Source organism: Halichoerus grypus, chromosome 5, assembly GCF_964656455.1.
Source record: "Halichoerus grypus chromosome 5, mHalGry1.hap1.1, whole genome shotgun sequence".
Classification (NCBI taxonomy): domain Eukaryota; kingdom Metazoa; phylum Chordata; class Mammalia; order Carnivora; family Phocidae; genus Halichoerus; species Halichoerus grypus.
In genome coordinates this window covers 162,665,567-162,689,090 of record NC_135716.1, presented here as the reverse complement: position 1 = coordinate 162,689,090, position 23,524 = coordinate 162,665,567, and the positions used below count along the sequence as shown (strand labels likewise).

The 23,524-nt window shown below is 54.8% G+C and overlaps 1 protein-coding gene across 5 annotated transcripts in view; it reads left to right on the top strand.

Moving 5' to 3' along the window:
- The first annotated feature begins 6,101 nt into the window (after positions 1 to 6,101).
- The window catches only part of ZNF362 (zinc finger protein 362), a 38,032-nt gene continuing 20,609 nt past the window's right edge, over positions 6,102 to 23,524 (top strand). Inside the window, exons 1-2 of one of the 5 annotated variants that reach the window (XR_013448279.1) lie at positions 6,102 to 6,284; positions 19,606 to 19,731. Coding sequence is in view for 2 of the 5 variants with exons in the window: in XM_036065264.2 (XP_035921157.1) it covers positions 19,694 to 19,731 (38 nt within the window). In the remaining 3 variants the exon portion in view is untranslated. Of the gene's footprint in view, positions 6,285 to 6,422; positions 6,519 to 19,605; positions 19,732 to 23,204; positions 23,381 to 23,524 lie in introns of those variants that run through there. The other 4 variants (XM_036065264.2, XM_036065265.2, XM_036065267.2 and 1 more) reach the window with 4 other exon arrangements.

Below are 23,524 nucleotides of genomic sequence, written 5' to 3'. Positions count from 1 at the left end.
TTTTTTTTTTTTTATCGGATGAGTGAATCAACAAATAGGTATTGAGTTTACAACCTAATGTCAAAGCATGAGATTAGAAATCTGAATGCAGAATTACAGCTGGGGTAAGTCTACAAAAAAGGGAGACGTCCATGGAGCTGTGAGGGCATCCTGAAGATAGCAGAAGGCCACCCTCAGCATGTGGCTGTGAGCCATGGTGTGTTGGGTGAGTCCATGAGGTGGGGGGGAGGGGGGGAGACACGTGGGTGTGGTTAGGTGGGGAGTACCTGCTAAGAGGAGGGTACTGCAAGGTTCATGTGACAAAAGGAATCAGCGTGCCTTCCATGAGCTCACAGGAGGCCTGCACGGCTGGAGCACAGTGGCCAAGAGGGAAAGTAGTCCTGATTGAGTGTGGAGGCTTTTGGAGGGGCCAGACCACGTACAGACACTTGGGGACCGCAATCGCTATCATTTCAGCATGTAGAGCAGTTTAGATCTCCATCTCTTGCTCAGCTCCTGGACGACGTTGGTGTATTCCAACCTCCATTAATAGCTCTGCTCACAGAGGGCCAAATACTCCGAGTCTCTCCGGAGGAAGCAGTAGAAGTTTTTCTTTCCCCATTCCACATCCCCCCACCCCAAAGGGACTGGAGGGCACAGAGAAATGTGGCTTCACACCAGTATGAGTTATTCTACTGCCTTAGCAAAAGGCAGAGTGGCCAGTTTGGGATTTAAACGCCCCTTCTCCGTGTGATAACTCGGACGGTACAGACGGAAGGGCTTGAGAAGTGAGGGCTGGTGTTCTCAGGGAAGATTTTCCAGGGGAGGTGGGGGGGGTGGGTCCCCAAGGTACAGGTAGCCGCACTGCCATGGCCTCACACGTGATCCACTGTATGCTTGCCCCGGGAAACGGGTGTCATCACACTCAGTTTGCACAGGAGAAAACCGAGGCTCAGAGAGAGGAAGAAACTTGCCTTAAATTAGCAGCCGCTGAGTGACAAGACAAGGTTCAACCCAGCTCTGACTGGACTCTAGAACCTAATCTATCATCTTAAACTCCATGGTCTCCTTGAGGGGAGCAAAATGAGCAAAGGTGAAGAGGGTGAAGGGCAGAGAGCTCACATACTCACTCATTCAGTGTCTCAGCTGACAGCACGTAGCACCCACCGTACACCAGGGGCTCTGGACCCTGGGTCAGAGGACCTCAGCTGCAGGCCAGGCCCCAAGACTTAGCCAGCCATTTTCCTTCCTGGGCCTCAGTTTCCCCCCCTGTGAAATGGGGGATAACATCCCTGGCCAGCCTCCCTCCCAGGGCTCCTGTGGGTTCTTATTAGAAAGTGCTTGTGTTGATGCTTGAGGTTGGATTACTTCCGATGGGAGGTACACCCCATTTGGAGGATGACAAGGTGGCTAGCTTGAGTAGACGGCAAGGAGAGAAAGATGGAAATCTCTTGGCATTAAGGTCCCACTGTGAGCAAGCTGGGGATGTCATGTTGGGAAGCCAGCCTTGTGCTTAGCATGACCGGAGTTACAGGGCCCCGGAGCTGCCTGGACATCTCCTGCTTTGTGACTCCCTGCATCAGCCATCAAGTCCTTAACGTGTCCCACACTTGTCCACTTCTTTCCACTTCTGCTAACGCCACCATCACTGTTCACCTGGGAGACTCTGAAAGTCTCCCTACTGGCCTCCCTGGTTTTCTGCTTTGCCCGTTCCAGTCCATTCTTTCCCCAGCAGCCACATGGGCCTTTTGAAATGAAATGCGATTACATCACGTCTCTGCCTAACGCCTGTCTCCTTATGACTTCCTCTTGTTCTCAAGCTAATTCCTTGCCAGGGAGCTCCTGGGACGTTCAGCCCGGAGGGTCACTTCGCAAGTCCCCCTCACTTTACTCCCTCCATGGTCCTTTGTGGCCCTTCAATACGGCCAGCTCGTCCTGGCCCCAGAACCTCCACACACAGTTCTCTCCGCCAGAAATGCTCTTGTCCCATCTCTGCCCTGGTCTCAGCTTCAACGTCCCCTCCTCAGAGAAGCTCTCCCTGATCTTCTCCTACCCACTCCCCAGACATCTCACATCTTTTGCATCTCTTAGGAGACAAATAATTATCTGAGGGATTATTTGTTAAATTCTGTCTCCTGAAATTAACGTCTGCTTCTCTTCTTCCAAAGGAACGCTGCCCTTCCCAGCCTCCCTTGCAGTTGGGCAGGACCACGTGACTAATCTTGGCCAATGGATACTGAGGAGAGGCGGTGCCTGTGTCCTGTCTCCACTCCCCACCCCCACTCCCGCCCCACCCCGCGCCAGGCTGAATACCATGTGGGATTCTCCAGTCTCTGTTCTCCTGCCGTGGGAACTAAAAAGGTCACATGTTTCATTCGGTGCGTGCCGCTTCAAGATGTTAGGGACTCCTCAGCCAAGCTCTCTGAGCCAGTAGAGGACCCAGGATGGGCATGTGGCACAGGTGAGAAAGAAACCACTCTTTCGTTATGTCACTGAGGTTCCAGAGTTCTTTGTTACTGCAGCATAATCTGGTGTATCTTGACTAATTAATAATGCTAACTAATGCTCTATCAGAGCGGGGCCTGGCTCTTAGTCACTGCTTCTCCGGTGTCTGGGACCCTAACTGTGACACAGAAGAAGTGCTTTGTAAGTACTTGTTGAATGAGTGAAAACACAGAACATGTAAGACATGGTTTCTTCCTCAAAGAGTTTATTCTCATCCAAGGGACAGATACTTATACATACAACAGTTAGAATGTAACCAGGGCTGTAAAAGTTAAAGAAGGCGGAGGGAGCTCATTGGTTGGAGCAGTCGTGGAGGATTTCCTGGAAGAGAGTGAGGACTTGAAGAACTGGAGAGGATGAGAGTGGACTTTTAGTCCACTCCATCATTTGTCCATCCATTCAGCAAACATTTATTCTAATGCATCATGATAAGTGCTTTGCCAGCAGTATGGCCGGAGGACCATGGTGCTCTTGGGAACCAGTGGAAAGTACCTCTTTCCGTGCAGAGGATCTAGAACAGCTTCACAGAGGAAGTGATGTTTGAGCCATGCCTTGATAAGTGGGTGTTCTCCAGAGACTTCAGAGATGGGGAGAAAAGGACTGAAGGTCCCAGGCAGAGGGAACAGCCTGTTCGAAGCCCTTAGAAGGGAGATGGCCAGGCCCAAGATGGCAGCCCACTTTGGTTGGCTGTAGCATAGCTTTCCAGGTGGTTAGACAGGAGGCTAGTGAGGCAGAGATGGACCACATTATGGTACCCTCTGCCCATAAATCCCTTATAAAGACCTCAGCTTCAGGATCAAAGCCTTCAGGATTCTGTCTCCCATCACCCTCTCCACTCTAAACTCCAGTGCCTTTGCATGTGCTATTCCAAGCGCCTGTAATTACAATGATGGTGATAATAGTAACAAAATAACATTTGTTGGGCCCTTAGAATGTGCTAGGTGCTGTGTCAAGCATCATTTCATTGTACAACAACATCAGCAATGATGTGGGTTAGTATACTTTTTTAGGATTTTTTTTTCTTAGTAGTAGACTTCATTAGAACAGTTTTAGATTTACAGAAAAATGGATCAGATACTACAGAGCATTCCCATATATCCCTCACCCAGTTTTCCCTATTGGTAACATCTTAAGCTAGTGTATTTGTTATATTTTGTTATAATTACTGATGAATACTTTTAGTAATACATTACTATTAACTAAAACCTGTAATTTATTAAGATTTCCTTAGTTTTTACCTAATGTCTTTTTTTTCTGTCCCAAGATCCTACCTAGGATACCACAGTACATTTAGCTCTTCTATCTCTTTAGGCTCCTCTGGGCTTTAACAGGTTCTCAGACTTACTTTGTGATGACCTCGACAGTTTTGAGGCGTATTAGTTGAGCATTTTTTAGGTTGTTCCACTATTTGAGTTGGTCTGATGTTTTTCTCATGACAAGACTGGTGTTATAGGTTATTGGGAGGAAGACCATAGAGGTAAAGTGCCACTTTTTTTTTTTTTTTAAGATTTTATTTATTTATTTGACAGAGAGAGACACAGCGAGAGAGGGAACACAAGCAGGCAGAGTGGGAGAGGGAGAAGCAGGCTTCCCGCTGAGCAGGGAGCCCGACGTGGGGCTTGATCCCAGGACCCTGGGACCATGACCTGAGCCGAAGGCAGACGCTCAACGACTGAGCCACCCAGGTGCCCCTAAAGTGCCACTTTTATCACTAGTATCAAGGGTAGCTACTGAAAACATGGTTTGTGACTGCTGGTGTTAGCCTTGATCACCCGGCTGAAGTAGTAGCTGTCAGGTATCCCCACTGTGAAGTGACTCTTTCCGCCCTCCCTTTCCATACCGTACACTCTGGAAGGAAGTCATTAGGCACAGCCCATACCTAAAGAGCCTAGAGTTTGCTCCCCCTCCTTGAATATCTCCATAAATTATTTTGAATTCTTTTGCATGAGATTTCTCATTTATTATTATCTCCCTGAGCTTCTCCACAGTGGGTTGATACTTTTATCACCCCCATCTTCCTGGAAATGGGAAGGTCCTCCCTTCTTCCTCACCTGGCTCACCCCAGATCTAATTTCAGAAGACCTTCTCCACCTCCTGAGAAGAGTGGCCTCCTCTGTGTCCTCCCCACTGCTCCCCTCCCTGCCTCTTCCTTGTGCTTTGTAATCCAACTAATTCCGGCCACACTATGTTTTGTGCCCTGCTCTGTACTGGCACTGTGCTTGGGGCCTGAAAACCAGTGGCCTAGGTAGGCCCTGTCCTCCAGTGGCTCACAGCCTCCACGTCCTGTGCAAGACTGGACTCCCCATGGGGGCAGGAACTTTGTCCAACTTGTTCATAGCTGGGTTTCTAGCCGATCACCACAGCGTGGGATCCGAGGTCCTCAATCACTGTTTACCCAACTGCGGAATGCTTTCGGGAGGACCAGCAAACATGGGCAGGTGATTGTGTGTGTGTGTGTGTGTGTGTGTCTGTCCTTCCCTGGGGACTGGGAGCTCCCTGAGGGCAGAGCCAGCCTTGATTCTTCTGGCCTAGAGGCTGGGTGGCAGCGAGTGTCACAGAAGTCTGAGTCGGTGAAAGGACCCAGGGACCGGACGCCTCCTCAGGTAGAAGTGAAGTTTGGAAGCTGACACAGCCCGGGAGGCCGAATCCGAAGGACTTGGTGACTGATTGGCTGGGGAGGGTGAGGCGGGAGGAGGAGTCACACGCAGATGGCTCTGAGGTCTGGAGCTGGGGGACAGCCGCTGCCACCTCTGTTAGACTCTGCGAGAAGAGCCGCTGACAGCCTCAGGCGGCCCCACCCTTTGGGGGCTCGGGCCTAGGGCCAGGGACGGCCGGAGCCTACACAGGGAGGGGTGGCCTGGCCAGTACAAACTTCTGCCCCCATCTCTATGTCCTCGTCTTAACAACAACAACAAAAAATCTCAGCGGGGATTTTGAGCACGGTCGTTGGTTACCAGGTGTGGGGACCCATTCCGGGGGTCCCCTCCTGCCTGCCGTCTGCGCAGGAGACCCCCTCCCCCCCCCAAGGGCAGCCTGGCCCCGCCGGACCTGGGTCCCCAGCCCGCCATCACCGCGGGGAGGGGGCGGCGAAGCGGCGGCCCGGCCTGGGCGGGACAATGGCCGCGGCCGCCGGGGCCCCGGGAGCCCCCGCGCTGGGGAAGGGGCTGGCCTAGGGCCCGGCGCCGGTGCCCTCCCCGCGCGGCTCGGGCGGGCGGAGGGGGGCGAGGAGTTCCTTTGTGGCTCTGCCTCGGGCGCGGCGCGGGCGGGGGGCGCGGCGCAACTTTACCAGGCGGCGGCAGCGGCGGCGGCGGCGGCGGCGGCGGCGAGCGCGAGACGAGGCCCCGGGGCCCGAGCGGGGCCCCCAGCGCGCGGCCCGCCCCCGCCCCCCGCCCGGCCCCCTCCCCTCGCGCGCCGTCGCCCGCGCCCGGCGCTGCCCACTCGCGGGAGCCCCCGGGGCCGGACGGGCTGCGCAGCCGGAGAGGCGGGGGCCCGACGCGGCCCCCTCCCCACCCCCGGAGCCGGGCGCCTGGCGCGGGGGCTCGCCGAGCGCACGGGGGGCCGCGCGGCGCTGCAGACCCAGCCTCCCGCCGCCGCCGCCGCCGCCGCCGCCGCCGCCGCCGCCGCCTCGGCGCTTGCAGAACCCAGAAGTGAACAGCAGGCGACCCGGAAGGTTTGCGCGCGGCTCCGCACCAAGCCGGAGCCCGAGCCGGAGCCCGGAGCCGGAGCCCCAGCCCGGCCCTGCAAGGGCCGCCGGGCGCGGGGCTGCGGCCGCGTCCCGGAGCCGCCGCCAGCACAGCCAGGTCCGTGCGGGCCCGGGGCGCGCGGGGAGCGGGCCCGGCGGCGGCGGGCGCCCGCCCGAGCGCCCGCCCGCGGGAAAGTTGCGCCGAGTTTCGGGCGGGGGCGCGGGCCGGGCGCGGGCGCTGTCAGCGCGGGCCGGGGCGCTCCGAGGGCCCGGGGCTGCCTGCGCCTCGGGCCCGGCCCGGAGCAGCAGCAGCGGCGGCGGCGGCGGCGGCGGCGGCGGCGGCGGCGCGCGGGTAGGAAGTGTCTCCGGCGGCGTGTCTGGGTCTGCTCTCCGAGTGTGTGCGTGTGTGTGTGTGTGTGTGTGTGTGCGTGTGCGTGTGCGTGTGTGTGTGTGTCTGTGTGTTTTCTTAAGCCGGGCTATTCAAACCTGCTGCAATTCTCCGGTAAACAATGATTCATGGGGCTTAATGCAAATAAACGGATTGCAAACGGCGCGGTTCGCGCACTTTGCAGCCGGCCCGGTGGAGCGGCCAGTGCCGGATTTCTCCCCTTTTTTGCAGATCTGCAGAATATGGCGTCCCTGTCCTGTTTTAAAAATAAGCCAGGCTGCCATTTTTGTTTTTCTTTTGTCTGAAAATTTTAATAAAACTGTCTGAGAATGTGGGAGAGGCGGCTGGAAGCAGAGGGGGCACCCGAAGGGTTGGCTTTTTTTCCTTTTCTTTGGCGAGAGCCGCGAGCCTTTCGGGGAGGTGAGACACAATGCAATTGCACTTTAAAGAAAAAAAAAAAAAAAGAAGAAGCCGCTGGGCGATTTGGGGGGGAGGGCTGGGAATTTAAAGTTAACTCCGAAAGTTTTCTTTTCTTTTTTTTTTTAAGCTCTTTTTTTTTTTCTTTTCTTTTTTTCTTTTTTTTTTTTTGGAAGGCGGTGAAATGCCGCGAAAGGATCTCGGGGCCCATTTCTCCCCCCAGCCAGCCGCCTTTGCAGGATTTTTGGGAAAAAGTTAACTGCCGGTTTCCTCAGAGCTGCGGGGGGCACGTGGAGGGTTGGCGATGGGGACTTGGGGGGACCAGGAAATGTCTTTTGGAAAAGGCTCTATAAAAATGGCATTGTAAGGAACTAGATCCTCAGATTTGGGGGAGAGGGCTGGCAGTAGGGGCTCTGAGTGGGCCCATGATTTCCAGCTCAGACCCCTGGCATGAGGAAATAATCTTGCTCTCCCCTGCCCTGCCCTGGAGGAGTGTGTGTGTGGGGAGGAGGGGGCCGTCTCCTTTATGGGTGGCCGGGGGAGGGGGGTGGGGGGGCTCCCTTGTAGGCGGGAATCATGCCCTGGGCGCTGGAGTGGCTTCTGGAGCCCTCCGGCAAGTGTGTGTGTTTGGCGGTTGGCAGTTGGAGAGCCCCTTCTTTGATCTGGTGGGCCTTCTGGCCTCTGGAGGTGGCATCTGGTGGCAGATGCCCCTGGGTGGTGGGCTTTTGTCAGGGTGTAGGCTAGGGGCCCCAGTGGGTCTTGTCTGCGGGGGGGGAGGAGAGGTTGCCTGGTTGGGGGGGGCACTCGTTTGCTAGTGTGAGCCTCTCCCTGATGGTGCCCTTCTAACCTTTTCTGCTACTCTTGCCCGCACCCTGAAGCCTCCTCTGTTGGAGGCGGTTTGGACTTCGGTGAAGTTACTTAAGTATCTTGCTGGACAGGTCAGAGCCTGCTGGCTTTGGAGGCTGCAGGAGGGTCTCAAGACGAGGCCCAAAGGTCTGGCGCTGTCCAAGGCATCAGGCAGGTTGGGCCTGGTCTTTACCCCTTTGGGAAAATTTGTCCTGGGAGGACCCTGAACCCTTCTAGCCCCTGTCCCAGCATCTCCTGGAGGGGAGACCCCTCTAGTCTCACTCCTGGTTTGTATCCTGGCTCCACAGGACAATGTGAGCTTCCTGAGAGCAGAGTTAGGGATCGAAGGCTGGGGTTTAGGGGTTCAGGGTTGCAGAACTTGGCATGCCTGGGCCAGAGGGTACCAAGCTAGGTATTTTTCAGATGGAGAAACTGTGGTCCAGAGGAGGGGAGTGATTTGCCCAAAGTTGCACTGCCAGTTAGAAGGAGAGCTAAGATAGGGACCCTGATGTTCAGGCTCCCACTTCTGGGCTCTCTCCACTGTTCTCTGTGCAGGCCCTGACTCCTAGAAGAGTCAATCTGGACAAAACTGGAATGGGACAGCATGTCCCCCTTCACTTCCCCCCCGCCCCCCCGGGCCAGCATAATCCTTCCTTGTGAATGGAACTTTGCAGGTTGCACAGTGCAGTGCATGGTTATTATCACATCAGGCTCCCCCAGAAACGTGCTTGGGGTGAAATTGTTGAGGTGGGGATATTTAACCCCATTTCAAAATTTAGGAAACTGAGGTTTGGAGAGGTTGAGCAGTGGCAGAGGAGGACTTAAACACAAGCCTCCAAACTCCTTGTCCAGGTCTTTTTCTAGGTGGGCTTTGGTGCTTGTAGATAGGGCTTTTCCCCACCTTCTGGTGTTTAGTCTCTCAAATTCTTCTGCTGACCCAGGGACTGTGTAAAAATCTAGAGGCCCCAACCCTACAGAATGTCAGAACTGAAAAGGCCCTGAGAGGTTATCTGGGCTCAGAGAGGGGAAGCCACTGGCTTGAAGTCACCCAGCAATTTGGGTCCCAGCTAGGACCAGAGCCCTGGGCTCCTGTCTCCCTTCCTTTACAAGAAACTCAGAGGGAGAGTGACCCACTCCACCCTCCGCTAAGCTCCACTGGGCCCTGGGCGGCAGTGATTGCTGCTGCTGGTGATTGGTGATGGGTAGTGGGTGCTACAGTAGCCGGCCGCTCACAGAGACGGGGTGTCCCAGGGGCTTGGGATATGGAGGCAAGATGGCCCCAGGTGGAGAGGAAGCTGCTGTGTGGGTGACGTGTGGACTGGGTCTAAAGCCAGCCTGGCCCATCCTTCTCTGGGCAGACACTTCCTTGCCCTGCCTCTCTCTAAAGCAGAGTCCGTCCTTCCTCTCTCCCTCCCTTCCTCCCTCCCTCCCTTTCTTCCTTCCTTCCTTCCATCCTTCCTTCTTTCCTTCTTTCCTTCCTTCCTTCCTTCCTTCCTTCCACTAGCCATCAGTTAGTTTATTCATTCATTGGTTTTCTAGATCATTCCTTTATTCTTTTCATTGTCCATTTGTTAGTTTAGTGGTTAGCCATTTCAGTAGTCCATCCTTCTGTCCTTCCATCCATCTGGTCTCCAGCTCACCCAGCACAGGCTGGACAGCCATGTGAGGTACAAGGACAGTCCTCCCGGGCTCTGAAGCCAGCAGGGAAGAAGACTGCAGGTGGGGGGAGCACAGCCAGGGCAGTATTTGTGGGCACCTACATGTGTCATGGGGGAGGTCTCTTGGTTTGAAAATACCAGAAGAGTTAGTTCCACAGACTGTCATGATGGTGAATTCGGGTCCTGGGACCAAGTCCCATTTGTGGATCAGACTTTACAGTTTGCACTGGGTGGTACATGGCTTGTGTCACTTTGGGCACACTCTTCCCCTTTTTGAACCTCAGTTTCTTGATCTTTAAAATGGGTATACTGCGAATCTCTCGGTGTGGGGGGTGATAACGAGAGTATGTGGGATGTATCTGAGCCCTGGCCAGGCATGTGGTAGGACTCAGACTACACCAACTGAATGATAGGGATTGTTGATCACCACCGTAGGCCCCACCTTGAGTTTTGAAAACCATCATGTTGTTTTCAGGATGAGCCAGGTAATCTGGGGACCCTGAAAGCCCTGCCCTGGCTTGTCATTCCCCTGCTGAAATTCTTCAGCTGTTTCCAGGGCATTTCGAGGAACAAAAATCCAAAGTCCTTTGCGGAGCCTACGGATGCCCTTCACGGTCTGGCTGGGCCTGCCCACCCCTCCACTCCCCTGCCCGGCCCCCAGGCTCACCACCTCCAACCACAGCAGCTGCTTTCTCTGCACCTTGAATGTCCAGATTGTTGGCAGGGCCTTTGCATATCTTCCACCTGGAACACTCTTCCCCAGATGTGTGCATGGCCAGCACCTTCTTGTTTCATCAGTTGCCACTCAGAGGTCGCCTCCACCGAGGGCCTTCCCTGACCACTTGCCTTGGGATAGCTTCCCACTGTCCCGACACTCTCATGTCAGTGCCCTGTCCACTTTCTCTTGCTGCTCTTATCAGTACCTGAAGCTTTCTCATTGATTTGTTTATTTGCACTTCTTGCCTATCTACACTGCTGAACCTGCCTCCACCCCATGTGGACAAGTGGGCACGTGGTTCCAGCACGGCACGGTGGGGGCTTTAGTGGAGGCGAGGAAATGCCGGGGAGCCCAGGGGTGGCGCTGACCCTGGCTATGGGGCAGTACCTGGGAGATGAAGGGCCCCTGAGCTCTGTCCTCTCCTTCCCCGGGAGGCTGTGGGCTGTCGTTAGGAAATAATAAGATGATTAAATCATGGCATCTAAGAATCGCAGTCTCTTCCAATCTCAGAACCGTAGCATCTGAGGAGCTTTCCACCTCAGGACCTTTGACACTTGGAGTCTTCCTGTGATCTGATCTGGGATTTATAACCTTACAAAAGGGACCCGCTCTGCGTTACTTATTTAGCAGCACAGAATACTTTGTGTCAGGCCATGTTCCAAAAGACTATAAACGTTAACGTATTGCATTCTCATTGTTATCACCCTCCCCCCCCCCATTTTACAGATGAGGAAATGGAGGCACAGAGAGATTAGGTAACTTGCCTGAGTCCACGGAGTTGTCAGGGGCATTGCAGGATTTGAACCCAGCACTCTGGGACTCCTCCTTAGAATCCCGTAGCTGTGGAGGGGAAGCCCAACCTCAGCCGACTCCTGAGCAGAGCAGGAATCCCCTTCCCACACCCTTGACAAAAGGACCTCTGATCTCAGCCAGAGTGGTGGGGAGTTCCCTCCTCACTGGGCCTCCAACTGTCTTCTTGTCAGACAGTTGTCATTGCCGGAAAGATTTTCTTTACAAAGTCTAAAGTGCCACACTTCCCCTGTGAATAACATTTAGGGAGCGATGTTAGTGTTATGGATTCCCGGTGCTTTTGACCTTGTGGTTTCATGGCTTCGGTAGCCTTTTTCTCCCCACTGGGCCGTGGTGTGTGGTGCTGAACATCGGAGTCAGTCAGCGAATGCGTGTGTCCAGGGCACGCATCCCGCGCTCCTCCTGTCCCCGGAGCACTGTGCTGGGCGCTCACTCAGGGTATTGGAGCACTCGGGGAAAGAGGACAGTTCTCTCTCCATGGAGCCCCAAGAAAGTCTGTCTCTGATGGTGTTTATGTACCCAATTCCTGGAGAACCATTTGAGATCTAAAGTCATGCCCTTGTTGGAGAGAGGTAGAGCTCACGGATTATGTAGGCAAACCTCGCTTTGTCCACTGGGAGAATAAAGCAGGCAGGGAGAGGATTAGGGTTTGTCCAAGGCCACACATACCTTAGTGTGCTCGCATCCGCGCACACTCATGATACACACCAGCTTTATTATCTGCACGCAGGCATACTTGTGCACGTGCGTGCCTTACACTGAGGTTCACCTTGCACGCACACATTCATTTCCTCCCATGAGCACATAGCCTCCCATCCTGGGCCTCGGGCGTGATCCCTCGCGTCCGCCCTTGCACTCACGTGTGTGTCCACACCCTGCCCGGGGCCGGCTTGTGGTGGTGGAGCCCGCCTGCATTCGATGGTATTTCTGGAGCATTTACTATATACCAGGCCGCGTGCTCCGGGTTGCAGATAGAGGTGAGGAAAGTGATGTAGCCCCTACCCTCTTCGGGGAGACAGACATTCTACAGAAGAGCACACGACTGATGACTGGTTATACAGATTTTGGTCAGTGCTAGGAAAGAGGTATTTCTCTATGACGAGGGCTTCCATATAGCTTCTTGGTGTTAAGTTTACTATAACGAGTGACGATCGTGGTGTATGTAGGGCAGAGGTGCTTCTTGAAGGAACTGATCATCTGAACTGTGACGTTTTCCAGGTGAAGGGCATTCTGGGCAGAGGGTACGGCCCGGGCAAAGGCTGTGAGGCGGCAAATCAGGGAACATGGAGAAGGTGATAGCCCCAAGACCGGGGGGAGGGGGAGGGGAAGGCGGGCCTGGTCGGGCAGGGCCAGTGGTGGGTCCTCTGTGGCCTGTTTTCACCCCTCCCACATGTCCACCCCAGGCCCTCCCCACTCCTCTCTCTGACCAGCCCAACCTTCCCTTTGCTGACTTGCCCTGTTCAGGGCCCACTCTGTCTGCCGGCCTCCACCCCGGGCCTCAGCTCTTCTGACCTGCCCCACAGGCTGCCTGCCCCTGGGGGTCCTGAGGTACACACAGCACGAGAACAGACTGTGACCACCTGCCAGGGGTTCCCAGCCCCAGACCTCTAGGACCCGTCTAGAAAGCTCCTGGGGGCCAGGCCAGAGCCGGGGTTCGGCAGTCGGCTCTCCCTTTTGGAGTTAATCCCAGACTTGGCTCTCCAGCCCACAGTGGAGCAGCCCCTGTGGGTCCTGAAAGCCTCCCGGAGCTACTGCATCCCCCCACCCCCAGCCCAGTTAACCTCCCTGGTTGGTCAGATTGCCATGTGGGTCTTTGGAATGTTGGGAAGGGCTGCCTTATGCCTGAGAGAACCTACTAACAGAACAACAACAGCTAAGGCTTACAGAGTTTACTGCACTGGGCACTCTTCTCAAGACTTGACTCATTTAATCCAAACGACAGTGCTGTGGGGACACCATTGTTGTCCTCAGCTGGGTAACAATCCCAAGGGCCTGAGCTGGGGCTTTGACCCCGGTATCTGGTACAGAAACTGTACTTTTTAACCCCTGATTTGCCACTTTGTCCCTCAGAGGGTCCAGGAACCCAGGCTGTGATTTAGCTGCAACTATTCTTTGTTTCTGGTTGTTTTTTTTTTTTTTTTAAGATTTTATTTATTTATTTGACAGAAAGAGCGTGAGCACAAGCAAGGGGAGCAGCAGAGGGAGAGGGAGAAGCAGACTCCCTGCTCAGGGGAGCCCATTGTGGGGCTCGATCCCAGGACCCTGGGATCATGACCTCAGCCGAAGGCAGACAATTAACCCACTGAGCCACCCAGGCGCCCTAGTTGCAACTGTTTTATAGGGGAAGGAGCGGGGCACCTAGGTGGCTCAGTCGGTTAAACATCCGGCTCTTGGTCTCAGCTCAGGTCTTGATCTCAGGGTCCTGAGTTCAAGCCCCGCCTTGGGCTCCATGCTGGGCATGGAGCCTGTCTTTAAAAAAAAAAAAAAGTATAGAGGAGGGAGCTATAGCCCAGAGTGGAAATGGACTTGCTAGAGTTCACACAGCAAGCTGGTGGTGGTGGGTTCGAGCTCCCTCTGCCCTCACCAGGTGCCGTGACTGGGCTTGAACCTCATTCCTGACTCCAAACAAGGAAGAGATTAGGGTAGAAGCCAGGAGGGCGGGACATTAGGGGTTGGGAGAAGAGGCATGGGTAAGGGCTTCTTGGGTGCCTGGATGTGTGTTTCATAAGTCATTAGCTGTTTGTTTATGTTCTTAGCCTCTTTCCAAATGTGTGCTGTATTTTGAAATGCTCACAGGATCTACCTCATAGGGTCATTAGGAGCCTTGTCAGGTATCTAACAGTGCCTGGCATGGACCAAGTACTCTGTTCCTCTTCTTCTTGTCCTTTCGTGCTGGTAGAAGGACTTCCCTGTGAGGATGGGAGCTGGGGGTCTCCAGGGGAGATGGAAGTAGAGAAGGGCATGTGTTCAAAGCCTGCAGAACATTCTCTCAGCCTGAGAAGGGTAATCTGGCCCATTCTCTAAATGAGGGCCCTGCGGCTCCCGGAGAGGGTGGTGTTTCTGGGTGGCTGGTGCGGGGGGAAAGGGAGGGACAGAAAGGGGGAAGGGCAGCATCCCAGCTCCCACTGACGAGGGCACAGATAGCAGCCCTGCTCTCTCCGATCAGTCCCTCCCTCGCAATGAGAACTGCCCTTCCAACCCTGCGGGGCTGCGGAAACCCAGCCTAATTGGATCCAGGACCATCGGGAGTCTCGGTCCTCACAGGAAGTTCCCAGGAGCAAGCTCCCAAGGCTGGCCTGGTCTTGGGGATGGGGTGGGGCCCAGCAGCTGGGGCTCGGCACTCTGGGCCACATGGAGTAGGGACACATGGAGGGCAGAGGGAATGAGAGGCAGACTTGGAGCACGTGGGGGTCTCAAGCTGGGAAGATGGGAAACCTCAGCTTCTCCCCACTGGACCATCTCCTGCCTGTCACTTCCAGGCACATCCTTCTGACCACATTTGACCTGTCCACTGAAAACCTTGACTGGCCTTCCCCTGCTCAGAGACTTTCCATGGCCCCCCATGGCCTTTTATTCAAGCACCTTAGCCTGGAACTCTGGCCCTTTGTGAACTGCCCCACCGCCTTTCCCTCCGTCCTCTGCAGATTCCCACACTATACCCACACCAGACCAAACGTGATGCTTTGTGCTTTCCTGCCACTGGGCCTTTGCACATGAACTTTTTACTGCCTGGCCTGCCCTTCCCTGGCATCTCTTGACCTCTCTGCTTTCCCCCATTAGTAAGTCCCACCTTCATGAAATCTTTGTGCACCCCTCAGTGGGATGAGCTCATCTTCCCAGGAACACCCCTACCCCATAGCTCAGCTGAGCCCCAACACCAGCTTGTTGTCACCCTGGGGCAGGGAGCATATTTGAGAACCCTCTGCTACCCTAGGAAGCTAGCAGTTTGCCGTGTCTTTGCACAGGCCGCCCCTCTGCTGGGGATGCTCTCCCTCTACCCTCTGGCTCTCCTGGCAAACTTCTCAGTCTGTAAGGCCCACGTGGACAGACCCCTCCTGTCTCTCAGGGACAGCCCTTCTCTCAGTCAATATTTATTGAGCACCTGGCGCAAACTAGGCATCTGAGCACTTACTATGTGGTCAGCACTTGGCTCTGGGGCCGCATTGGTGGCCCTGCGCTTGTGGGTCATGACTGGAGGGAGTAACTGGAGGCGTGATAGAGAGGTGGCAGAGAAAGCAGGGGGCCGTGGGGGTAGATGACAGAGCAGTCCACTTTGTGCTGGGGAGAGAGTTAGAACCTGCCCTTTAGCGGAGATCTGAAGGAAGAGCCGGGTGAGCTGTGGGGCCAAGTCGGGGTGTGGGGTTATAACTAAGAACCAGACCCAAGCCCTGATCTCGGGGAGCTCACAGCTATGTGGGGGACTGGGTGGACAAGGAAGCAGGCAATTCTAGCAGAGTGGGGTCAGTGCTGTGGTGGAGGAGGTCCAGGAAGCTGGGGGAGTTCAGGGGAGAGGCCACGAATACAGCTGTGGAAGAGCTGGTGAGCAAGGAGGCTTCCCCAGAGCTGTGACACCCGAGCTGACTGGTGGTTGATGGGAACCTGGCAGGGAGCCAGCGGGGTGATGGCCCTAGACAGAAGGGCACCGCCTGTGCAAAGGCACGGCGTCATGAAAGCACAACTTGTTTTAGGGGACCTGCATGGGGTCTAGGGAGGCTGGAGGGAGGGAGGCTGTGGGGATGTACTTGCTGGGATGCATGTGGCCCACAGAGCCTCATTGGCAAAGGCCTCTGGGTGCTGTGCTGGGGATTTGGAACCGTACCCCAAAAGTGATGGGAACCCAAGAGAGATTTTAAGCAGGCGTGAGTGACCTGGGCAGGCTTTGGCCTGGTCCTCCCCTCTGAAGCCCCCACATAGGATGGGGAGCCCCTTCTTTTTTTTTTTTTTTAAAGATTTTTATTTATTTATTTGAGAGAGAGAGAATGAGAGACAGAGAGCATGAGAGGGAGGAGGGTCAGAGGGAGAAGCAGACTCCCTGCCGAGCAGGGGGCCCGATGCGGGACTTGATCCCGGGACTCCAGGATCATGACCTGAGCCGAAGGCAGTCGCTTAACCAACTGAGCCACCCAGGCGCCCCTGGGGAGCCCCTTCTTGACTCTGCTCCTGGCTAGGGCCTGGGGTGGAGCTGGAGGGCTCATTGTGGGACTGAGCAAGCCCCCTGCCTCTCTGAGCCCTTCTCTCCTCCCAGTGAACCTGCAGGGCCTGAGGCCAGAATCCTACTGGAGCTGTGGGCAGGGGTTGGGCTGTCTTGCTTGGCCTAAGCTTGCTGAACCTTTAGTTTTAGGAAAAATATGCCTTAAGAAAGTCACGTAACTACCCTGCAGAAAAGTCAGAGAATAGGGAAAAGAGATAAACTCAAACCTACCATTTCTGCCCTCACCCCAAGCCTGAGGCACCATCACTGTTAGCCTTCTGGTTTTTCCTTCCCTCCTCTCAGTAACTGGTTTTTATATAGATGTCATTGCCCCGTCTACACATACAATTTAAGAAATCTTCCCCACCCCATCCGCCTGACAACTGTTGTATCATGAGTATTTTCTACATGACTTCAGGGTGGTTCCAATCCTCCCTTCTAACAGATCCAATGTCAGGTGGAAAGCATGGGCTTCGGAGCCTGACTTTCTGGGTTCACATTGTACATGCTTGGCTTTGGGCGAGTTACCTAATCTGTCCGTGCCTCAGTTCCTGGTAAGGTTGATAGGAGTGCTGAATGAGTCATGGCAATGCCAGTAAACATTGGCTATTAATGATTGCAGACTGTGTCACTGTGAACATGACTTACAGAGCCATCCTCCTATTTAAAATTTTGGCTCTTTCCGTTTTTCATTATTGTAAAAAAACAAACCACTGAAGCAAACAGCTTTGTATATAAAACTTTGTCTATATTTGGGTTATTTTCTAGGGACAGATGACCAAGAATGGGATCACTAGGCCAGGAAGTCTGAACATTTTTTGGGGGCTCTTGATACGTTATTGCCAGACTGTTTTCAGAAATGATTGTGGGGCACCTGGCTGGCTCAGTCAGTGGAGCGTGTGACTCTTGATCTCGGGGCTGTGGGTTCGAGCTCCACATTGGGTGGAGAGATTACTTAAAAATAAAATCTTGAAGAAAAAAAAATGTTTGTTCCAGTTTACACTCCCACCAATAATGCCTAGCAGTGCCAGTTTCATCTTACCCTCACCAGCATTGGGTATTATCATTTTCTTCTTTCTTTTTGCTGTTTTAAGAAGTGAAGCTTGTTTAATTTTCACTGCCAGCGAAGCAGAGCCGTTTTCTGTGTTGGTTAGCCGCTAACATCCTTTTTGGTCTGCTCGTCTTTACGGAGCACACACAGCCCCTTCTCAGCTCACTTAGGAAGATAGGGTTTAGATACAGGAAATAGGGAACAGAGCGACACCGGCGGACAGTATGGTGCCAGGGTGAGGGAGAGGACTTTCCTCTATCCAGGCCATGATCCTTTCAGTTCCTTCCATCTAGAGCATTCATTCATTCATTCATATAGTCATTCATTCATACATTTATCAGGTACTGTGCAGGGCTTAAAAGACAAATTACTCAGCCATGACTCTGCCCTGACAGAGAGCATGCCTGACAGCAGAGATGGGCAAGAAAACAGACAGAAAATAAGGGGATATGTGCTCTGATGATGGACGTGCAGGGCACAAAGGGAACAGAGGAGAGGCACCCAACACAGCCTAAGGGGGTGGGGGTGGGGCAGTCCTGGAGGGCTTTCAGGAGGAAGTGGTCCATAAGCTGGCGCTTGAAGATAATTTGGAGGTAGTCAGTGAAGCGGGGAGGACAGAGGGTTCCAGGGAGAGGAGGCAGCCTGACTGAAGGTTAGGAAATAAAAAGGAAGTGAAACCCTGGGGGAGCTCTCTGGCTGGCTGGGCAGAGTGTAAGGCAGGAACAATCGCTGAGGCCAAAGAGGTCAGTGGGGGCCGGATATGTAAGGCCCAAGGAGTCCAGACCTTGTCTGGAGGGAAGTAGGGAGCCATGGAAGGTTCTAAGGAGGTGAATATTGTGATCTGCTTTTGTATTTTAGAAATCTCACGGCAACTGCAGTAGGAGAATGGAATGGGGGCTGTAGGTAGAGGCGGGGAAACCAGTGAAGGGACTCTTGCAGTAGCCAACGGGGGCTTGGACCAGGGCAGAGAAGGTGCTGGAGAGGGTTCCCCACCCTCAAACAGCTCCAAAGTGCACAGTGAATGTCCCGTCTGCCAGGTAGCCCTTGCTGACATCCCCTGCCGCCTAGCCGGGTTGCACACACCTGGAGGACAGGGGGCCATGCGGGGCCTGGCAAGCCAGCAGTCAGGTGAGTGCCCACCATCAGCTGACCCCGGCCTCCCCCTGCGCCTCCATGCCTCCGAGACCCTCCATCTGCTTCCCCTCCGCCCTTGGGCTCCCAACAATTTTCTGTCTTTTCTTTGAGAATAAATTTATTGTTTTCATTATAAAGGCAACTGAACGGCATTACAGAGAATCGAAATCAGAGAAACAAAGACAAAAACCAGATCGGTTCCAGCCACCTCTCCCAGCCCTCCCTCTGGGTGTGGTTCCCTGCAGCTTGCTTTTTCTGACGCAGGTTTTTATTTTTGCCTCCTTGTAATCATAGTGTCCGGACAGTTTTGGGTCCTGCTCTCTCCCATTTGCTTCGTTAGGAGCTCATTTCTCTGCGGCCACGGGGTCTGGGCAAATCTCAGTTTTTAATGGCTGTGGGATGGTCTAGGGATGGGGGTGGGACAGAGTTGCCGAACCGCACCCTGCTGTCCTGCGGTGGGCAAGGCTAGTCACATGCCGCCCTGGGCTGCCTGTCGTCTTTGTGTCGGTTTGTCTATACCTAGACCTCCCCAGGTGCCAGGGCCTGCCACCTTCCTTGGTGGCCCTTTGTGGAGCTTACAAAGCTGGCCTCAGGGGCCATCGTCCTGGGAAAGGGTCATGGGCAGATCTGAATTCAAATCTAGACTTGGCTCTGGGACCTCAGGCACGTCACTTAACCTCTCTGGACCTCAGTTTCCTCATGTGTTTCATGGGTCTATTGCAACAGTAAAATAACGGCTGTAAAAATCCCGACACAGTTCCTGGCCCATTGTAAGTGCTCAAGAAAAGGTAGTGGATATTATTGTATTTTTTCATTCTACGGAGAGTTTCTGAGACCATGTTGGGCTAGGTGCTGGAATGGCAAAGGTGAACGGGTGAATGAGCACTAGTTTTAACTGTGAGGAGCTCACAGTCTGGCGGGGAAGTCACCCAGGGAAACAGATAGCCACACCAGGGTGTGATCGGCCCTGTAGTGCTGGACCAGATCTGGGTGGCATCCAACTCCATTACTTGCTAGCTGTGTGACTTTGGGTAAGTTGGTCAACCTCTCTGAGCTGTAGTTTCCTCTTCTGTTAATTGCACATCTCACAGGGGCATCGGGAAGACTCAGTGACATGATGCATATGACATACTCACCACAGTGCCTGGCACGTAGTAGGTGTTGAAATCAATGGTAGCTGCCATTTTATTGTTATTGTTATTGTTATTGTTATTCCCATATACAAGGTGCTGTTGGGAACACAGAGGAAGTGACTGACTGGGGGTTCAGGGAAAGCTCCGTAGAAGAGGGAACACTTGAGCTGGGTCTTGAAGGATGAGTAGAAGTTCACCAAGTGGGAAAGGACACTCTAGGTAAGGAGCCTGTGATTCCAGGTTGAAATCTGTCAATGAGGGGTTTGTTCTTTGGGGGGGATTAAGGCATTGTGTTCATCCCAACTTTCTTGCGTGCCCTCACTGCTTCCCTCTGGGTCTGTCCCGGAGGCCATGTGCACTCACCCTCCTGCGATAGCGCCCACCTGTGACTCCATGTCCTGGTGGCTGTGGGTTCCTGCTCTGTGTCCCCATCTGTCCATGTTTGGGACCACAGGTCTGTGTCTGTCATGTGTGTCCGAGTGTGGTGCTGTCTGCATGTTCCTGTGACCGTGTTTGTCTGCGTGGGGATCCTGAGGTCCTCCTGGGCCACATGGTGGTGGTGGGGGGGCGGTGAGCTGCATGTTTCCTTGGCCTCCAGCTCCAACAGGATAGCCAGGCCTCCTTGGTCACTCTACTCCGTGTCCCAGCTCAGCGCCTCCCTGCCTCTCCCCTCCATCCCATTCTCCAGGGGCCTCCTAATGGGTGTCCTCCCACCTCCTCTCCTGGCCTTTCTGGTCCCGTCCACACTCAGCAGTTGGAGGGGTCTTTCTAAACCACAGATTCTGCCCCATCACCCGTTGCTTCAAGTCCAGACCCCAGGCTTAGGATTTCATCAGCTTTCTAGGTCAGGCCCTGGCTGCTGGCTCCAGCCTCATGTCCCCTCTCCCAGTCCACACCAGAACGCTTAGCTCCTCGCACATGGTGTGTTGCTTCTCACCTCTGGGCCTTTGCTCAGGCTGCTGCTTCTGCCAGGAATGCTCCCCACTCCTTTGTTGCCTGGCTCACTCCCACTCATCCTTTAAGACCCAAAGCAGGTATGACATCTACTGGGAAGTCCTCCCTGATCCTTTTTTCCATCCTGGGTCAGGTCCCTGGCTCTGGGTTGCTCATCCCTTACTGGGGGTGGGGGGGGTGCGGGGGGGGGAAGGAGCAAGTGATTTGCCCCAGATCACACAGCTGGTGAGTTGGAGCCAAGATTTGAACCCAGGTGCATTGGGCTTTAAACAAAGCAGGCTGTTCCACGGTCCAGGTGAGGTGATCGTAGCTGGGACTCGTGGACAGGAGTGGGTGGATTTGAGGGAGAATTTGGAAACGCAGTCCTGGGGATGTGGCTGGTGGTGGATCAGAGCTGGGAGGGAAGGGTGGGGACGTGTTGGGAATCCATGTGTGTCTGTGGCAGAAGCGTCTGGGCAGAGGGGGATGCCCGCTCACAGTCAGGAATGGCTCCAGGGGGTGCACATCTTAGGGGAAGACCCAGTCCAGTTTAGGCTTGCTGAGTCTGAGCAGCCCACGAGACAGCAAAAGGGAGGTAGCTGGAAGGTGGGCCTGAGCTCCGGGGACAGGCCTGGTCTGGGGGTGGAGACTTGGGGCTTGGCCAGTATTTAAAGTCCTAGAGTGGATGGGCCACCCAGGGATGAGGTGGGTGGGGCAGAGGACCATGGTCCGTGGATGGGAGCTCTGGGAGACATTGAGATAAGGAGCCCGGGGTCACGGGACAGAGCTTCACAGAGGGTCCAGGCAGCATGAGGCCAGGAAGGGTCAGGCTGGAAGGTCCTTGGTGGCATGTAGCAGGTCTCAGGCGAAAGTTCTTTTTTTGCAGAAGCTTGTAGGTCACATGGCTCCTTCCTCCACTTAGCTCGGAGCTCCTGGATGGCAGGGCTCTCCCATATGCCTCAGGTTCCCCAGCTCTGGGCCCAGTGTGGCCCAGAGGATGTATCCAGAACGACTGGATGGGCGGATGGTGGATGGGCCCGCTGTTTTCAGAAGCAGCGCTAGGTGTTTCGTTCTTCCATCTCTGCAACTTTCTTCACCTTGCAGAGCAAGAAAAACGAAATGGCGGTGTGCTCGCCCCGCTGTAAGGGTCAGGGCTGTGTGTCTCATGGCTCATAGCAGTCTCGGCTTCTCTCCGGGGCTTGAAGACGGGCTGGCACATCCTGCGCAACCAGCAGCATGTCTCTGCCTGTCCCCACAGGACCACGCAGCCGTAGCCCACCTGGCTCCTCCGCCCCTGCCCCCATCCCTGCCCTGGGCTCGGCCTGCAGACTGCTGCTCCCTCTGACCTCAGTCCCCTTGGCTCTGTAGCCTCCTGACGCCTTCTGCCCACCAGCATTCCGACCCAGCCCCTCAGCAGGCATTCAGCGCCCCCCTGCCTGGCTGGTCCCTCACTACCTCCCCTCTCGGGCTCTCTTTTTGGAGCCTGAAGGTGGCGGCTCAGGGACCCGAACCTGCCTCGTGCTTCCAGACATCCATGCCTCTGCTCAAGCCGTGGCCTTCTGCCATGTCCACCTGTCCTAAACACACACCTGCCCAGTCTCCTGCTTAAAACCCCTCCCTTAAGACAAGGTCTGAGCAGCTTAGCCCAGCCCTCCCCACTCTCCCCACTCACCTCTGGCGATGGCCCACCATGTCGTGCAGGTCCCAGGGTTGCACAGGGGCATTCCCACCCCCACAGGCTTGCTGGGAGGCTCCCCTGAGATAGTCCTGAAGTGTACCTAGCAGTGGGCCTGACACCCAGTAGGAGCTCAGCAAATGGTCATCCCCTGCCCGCCTTCCCCGCATTTGACACACAGTAGGTGTACGCCAGGGCCGGGGGCACAGACTGAATCATTACATTACTACGCCCAGCCAGAGAAGGACATGGAGAAATTAAGCAGAGACCGTGGGGATCAGATTAAGTGGCCCAGGGCAGACCCTTCCCTTCTGTGGGCCTGTTTGTCCAGCCAGGGCGAGGGGCCATCCCTGCCCTCCCAGGGGCCTGACAAGCAGCAGAGAGGATGCTCTATCCCAGCCATGGGACCCTAGGCCTGCCACCTTCTTCCCCATACCTCCCTGACCAAGGTGGGCCTTTGGGAAGCCTGAACTTGGCATTGAGCTGAAGAGGAGGAGGGGAGGGTAGCTCCCCGAGAACTCCGAGGAAGAGCTGGTGCAGTAGGCAGAGTCCTGGGCCAGGGCAGGAATGCTCAGAGCAGCCTGTTTCTCACCCCATTTCACAGATGAGGAGAACTGAGTCTCTGAGAGCCAATGCTCAACATTGCAGTGCGGTGCTCCCTTCGGTCTCCCCGTCCTTGTGGCCTGGAGCAAAGGGCTTCCCTCTGCAAAATGGGGATGAAACTGTTCCCTGCTTCCTGAGGAGAATGCCAGTGGGGACAGAAGAGCTTTGTAAACTGTCGAATTGTGTGTGGTTGTCTTGAATTCTGATTATCATTCCTTCATTTATTCATTCTGTCATGCAACTCATGTTGTTGGTCACCTCTGGGCCTGGCTGCTGGGGATACTGAGATGGGTAAGACAGGTATATCCAGTTCCTGGGTTCCCTTCACGCTTTCCCTGGTGGACAACAGCTGGGAGGGACAGACAGGTCCTGAGGCTGCTGGATGAGTGGGTGCCGGACCCCGGGGCTGTGCCCATTGTATCCTAAGACAGGGCATATTCACGAGCCTGCAGTCAGGATGCCTTGTCTTTCCCCTGAACAGCTAAGGGACCGATCAGCTGGACTTTGGAGTCAGGCAGATTAGAGCGGGAATCTCAGCTCTGCTTACTTGCTGTGTGACCTTGACCAAGTCACTCCACCTCTCTGACCTTCAGTTTCAATTATAAAATGGGGATGATGAGAGAACCTGGCTTTGAGTGTCGGTGTGCCTGGCACAAGGTAGGCAGTTGGTAAATGGCAGCCTCCTTACTGTCATTATTGTGTTGAGGTCTTTCTGAGAAAGGGATCTGGAACAGTCAGGGAGAACTCCAGGCAGGAAGTGTTTCTTAGTGTCGGGCTGTGAGGGAAGGGCAGCCTGCTGTC